Here is a 4,515-nt window from a genome sequence, read left to right on the forward strand (position 1 = left end):
TTTATATATGCTAGTCCTATGATAACTCGTTTATATGATCATAGTAATGTACACTTTGGATTAGCATATTCTTCTTTACAACTAAAGGGGAGAAGAACCACCAAAATACATGAAAGAACAGAATGGAAAAGCAGTATGTTAAAGCAAAACTTACTGATGAAACATCACATTCAGATTCCTATTCCTCTCCTGTTAACGGCAAGGACAGAGGTGCTGCTCCAGTAAGCCGGGGACGAAAAGGTTTAAGGCTGGGAAGCTGCTCTTGTCACACCCCCACCACTTGCTTGAACTAACAACTTCTCCAGTTTTGGGATCATGTCTTTGAACGATGGCCGGTCTTCAGGGTTGCTGCAGAAAGATTGACAGAACTCGAATCAGTTTTTTCAGATTTTGGCATGTCAATAGCCAGGTGTGACGGCTTAGTTTACCTTGCCCAACATTCCGATATGATGGAAGCTATTTGGGGATCAACGTTGTGTGGAATATCCAGTCTGCTGTTCGTGAAGCCGACAGCTCCAACAACCTTCATAAACACGAAGTGGAAAATGATTGATAGGTAGAGCAACAAAACTACTGTCGTATCTTGCACACGGTGGGATTGATTGTAGTGAAGTTACCTGCACGGCATTCAGGTTGCTCCATGGAATGCGTTCAGTCATTAGTTCCCACAGGATGACGCCAAAGCTGAAGACATCCGACCTGTTAAAAGGTTGAGAATAGATGAGCGTAAGTCGTCCCCTTAACCAATTGAGCAACCCCGTATGTAACACGCCCGCGCGAAATGCATGTGCAAACTCTTTTACACCCCACAACCCATATGTCTATCTCAATCATTACCACAGAGATTAACTATATTCAAATACACAAATATAAAAATTTTACTTTTCTGTTGAAGGTTCATTCCGGAGGACTTCAGGGGCCATCCACTGAGGCTGAAGTAATTCACAGAACTCATATCAGACAACGTGTATAGAAAAGACTCAAGTAAAATAGAGAACTGTAGAATAAGATGGGGCACAGGCAATGATCTTAACTGTGCCTCTTCCAGATCTCGCTGTTAAGAAAGTTGAATATTTTAGCTTTGATAAGCCGAAATCGCCAACCTGAAACGAAGCAATTTAGAGTGGCTGCTCCAAATACTTGGATGGAGTGAAATGATGTGATCCAACGGAATATTCCTATTAGTACCTTGACGTTCCAGCTTTTGTCAACTAGAAGGTTTGAAGATTTCAGGTCTCTATGCACTATCGGTGGATTTCTGTGATGCAAATAGTTCATCCCTGTAGACTGTAAACAAAAAATGAAAGAGATTGAATAGCTTCAGCCAGCTTATACACATGTTTGGCTAAAAAATACGGTGAAGTTGAGGGAAAATGATCGACTTGAGAATGGGACATACCACGTCAAGAGCTATCCTAAGACGGCGTCTGATGTCAAGCACTTGGTTGCTCCTATGTAATGTTTTAAAGAGACTCCCCCTGCTCATATCATGTGGCTGTAAATGCTGCATAGTTGACAAGGAACCATTGAAAGGAGATTTGAAAGGGATCATGTTTCTTCCCCTAGTCTCTTTGTTCAGCTTACCTGTTCATGTATTCAGTGACAAAGGCAATTCTTTCCTTCGTGCATGATGCTCCCATGAACAGCAATACATTTGGATGCCTCAACCTTCGCATAATATCAATCTAAACAACATGGTCAACTTCAAAGTCAGTAATGCATGAGTTACTTGAAACAACTCCTTCATGCCGTATAACTTTGATGCACCTCTTTTTTGTAGTCAGCCAATGTCTCCTCGTCATACTGAGTACCGGTGTAAACCTTAACTGCAACATCCTGAACAGTTTGAAGGAAATAGAATATTAAGTTTCCGAGAAAAGAAAGCTCTCTGTAGTTTGTGGCATGGCTACCGATGGATATGGGTACGTACCGATCCATTCCAGATTCCACGATACACAACTGCAAGCGAACCTGAAAGCAAACAATGTTCATCAAAAAACAATAATGTACTAATCAAAAACACATAAGCTTCTAACACGATTTCGTGAAACCAAACCTTGTCCAATTTCCTCTTTGAGCTGCAGATCCTCCCATTGTATCGCAGAACGGACTACCAGAGGCGGATCATTTTCACCTTTGCTCGATGAGCATCCACATTCACTGCCACAACTCTCTGCCGGACCTAGAATTTTTTGAGAATCTGACTGCCCATTAGATGCATCTTCCGAATACAGTGACTTCGTATTTGGAGAACATGTCCCATTTGCTGCTTCTTTCCTACTTGAATTATCTTCAAAACCATTTTGTTGTATTCTCTCGGCCACGACTTTCTCTGAGCTGCTGCTTGCTCCTATATGAAACTTCTCTAAGATTTTTACCGCCTGCAGTTCAGGATACACGAACTTATTGGAAATTAACAATACAGTTCCAATGCAACAACTGTGAAAGCTCCCAAGATAATACTGTATAACATAAGATTGAACAAACCTGATTATCATTCCAAAAATTCATTCATAAAATCAACTAAAGCATGAGTTAGCAAAAGGCCTCAAAATTGAGCTAGACGATATTGCTCTTGGAAAATGCAAAAGAAACAATTATACGGTACATGCATATAACTGAATGATGTAATAGCACTTATAAGGCAGAGAGGAGAAGCTAATCTTTCCAATGGACAATAGTAGGCGAAATGTTACAAAAATGGAGAATAGAGTATACAAGTTTTGAAGGCTGAGAAAATTCAGATGCTGTTTCTTCCTTTTCCAAGCATGACCCTTCAGCTCTACTCCTCCCAATGGGAAACCCGAAAGCGCCCTTAGCAACCTGCAAATAGTTCTAGATTCATTTACATTCCCTCTTAATAAATCAACACCTTGCTCGACTAATACTCACATGGGCTCTTGGTGGTCTATCTGTTATCATGTCGTGACTTTCTGCTTCAGCATCCTCGTCGTCTCTTGCACTTCCACATGTCTCAAACGTTGAAGAACCATTCCCTCGTGTTCGAGATAAAACTTTAGGGGCCTGGCCAATTATCAGAAAACTCTAACAAACGCAAAAAAGGAAGACAAAACATGATGCAGAAAGAGACATAGGGACATAATGTAAGCACCAAATTCGAAACAGAAGATGCAAAGTTGGGCACTCCTGCAATTTTTTGCCGCTGCTGGCACTGGATGTTCTTCAAATTTATTCTACGAAATTTAGATTGTTCATTAGCATTATCTTGACGCGCTCTCATATTTGCCGAGTTTGCTTTATTAAACACAGCAGCATCACTTGATACAGTAACTATTCCGGTGAGCTCACCATCCTCATACAGCGGGCTCTGTGTAACTAGTGCGATGAAACTTTGACCAGATCGCTTCCGGAGAGGGAGTTGCCCTGACCAAGATTCTCCAAATCTCACCCTCTCCATGATTCCCAGAACTAGATTATGATGTTCTTCATCAAAAAGTAGTTCAACAGCTCCTTGTCCTAATACTTCATAGTCTTTATACCCAAAGAGTTTTTCAGCTGCGCGATTCCTGCAACACGAGTTCGTCTCCCCCTTATTCTAATTTCAATGCAATATGCAGTACAGCAAATGCTTGTATTCTTTATCAGCACAGCGGTTGTAGTGTTCCATAAACTATAAATTTCTACTAATTCAAAACAATGGTAATTTTACACACTATTCATGCAAATTGTTTCATGTTAGTACGAAAAGTTTGAAGTTTGCATAAATAAGTACAAAAAGTTTCATTCTGTGTTTCATTTTGATACAGTCCGTCATTTGTGTTTAAACGTCGTCAACCCTTTGATTATGTGGGGACAAAACATGGAACAATGCTGAAACAAAACATACACAGCTAAAATGCATAAAAATCCCCAACCACATTTGACCTAATTCAGCCAACATCTTCAACCCAAACACACTAAAACCAACAAATCAAATCAAACAATCAGCTCAATCAGCTAAATTTGAATCGAATTGAATCAACAAGCCATATTAAAAAGCAAAAAAGCAATACCAATAAACGATCTCGCCGGAGCCAAGTCTGGTGACGTGGAGCTCATGACCCATGTACTCCAACCACCTCCTGTACGGGCTCTCAGCAAAGCACGCCCGCGGCATGTCTCCCCATCCAGGATACCGCGGCGCCTCCTCCTCCGTGTCTGTAGCGGCGGCGCCGCTATCCTTCTCGTGCACGACCACTTCGAGCTGCTCCTTTAGCTTCTCATGGCTCGCCTCCAGGCTGTCGAATCGATCTAGCAGAGTTCTCATGAGTCTCTCCGACGACTTCCCTCCGCCGTCCATGGCGGCGCTGAGCGGTGGCGCGGAAATTGCATATGGCGGTGGCGCGGAGATCGGCTCGGGGTTTTTGTAGAAGAAAAACTATTTTCAGTTATTTAATTTTAAAATATGTGTGCATGCGTCGTTGCGGCAAACAGGATTCCGCCACGTGGCTTCTGCCGCCTTTTTTCGTGAATTGGTGAATGGTGATGGCGGCTTTCTTCATGTTCATGTTGAAG

The 4,515-nt window shown here is 41.9% G+C and overlaps 1 protein-coding gene across 1 annotated transcript; it reads right to left on the reverse strand.

The window, feature by feature from the left end:
- On the reverse strand, positions 1 to 4,515 carry LOC121800118 (probable serine/threonine-protein kinase SIS8). Its single transcript, XM_042199692.1, has 15 exons — positions 4,014 to 4,515; positions 3,113 to 3,527; positions 2,893 to 3,024; positions 2,719 to 2,823; positions 2,057 to 2,381; positions 1,931 to 1,971; positions 1,768 to 1,836; positions 1,585 to 1,685; positions 1,400 to 1,478; positions 1,189 to 1,287; positions 1,035 to 1,103; positions 883 to 932; positions 618 to 699; positions 429 to 523; positions 1 to 348 (listed from the first exon to the last, which is right to left on the reverse strand). The coding sequence occupies exons 1-15, from the start codon at positions 4,298 to 4,300 to the stop codon at positions 243 to 245; spliced, it is 2,055 nt and encodes a 684-aa protein (XP_042055626.1). The 5' UTR covers positions 4,301 to 4,515; the 3' UTR covers positions 1 to 242.

Source organism: Salvia splendens, chromosome 4 (assembly GCF_004379255.2).
Source record: "Salvia splendens isolate huo1 chromosome 4, SspV2, whole genome shotgun sequence".
Lineage (NCBI taxonomy): Eukaryota > Viridiplantae > Streptophyta > Magnoliopsida > Lamiales > Lamiaceae > Salvia > Salvia splendens.

Coding starts and splice junctions, on each gene's coding strand:
- LOC121800118 (XM_042199692.1), bottom strand. CDS start 4,300: ATGGACGGCGGAGGGAAGTCGTCGGAGAGACTCATGAGAACTCTGCTA. Junction 3,528..4,013: donor TCCGGCGAGATCGTTTATTG/GTATTGCTTTTT, acceptor CTCGTGTTGCAG/GAATCGCGCAGCTGAAAAAC. Junction 1,479..1,584: donor GTCACTGAATACATGAACAG/GTAAGCTGAACA, acceptor TGATATGAGCAG/GGGGAGTCTCTTTAAAACAT.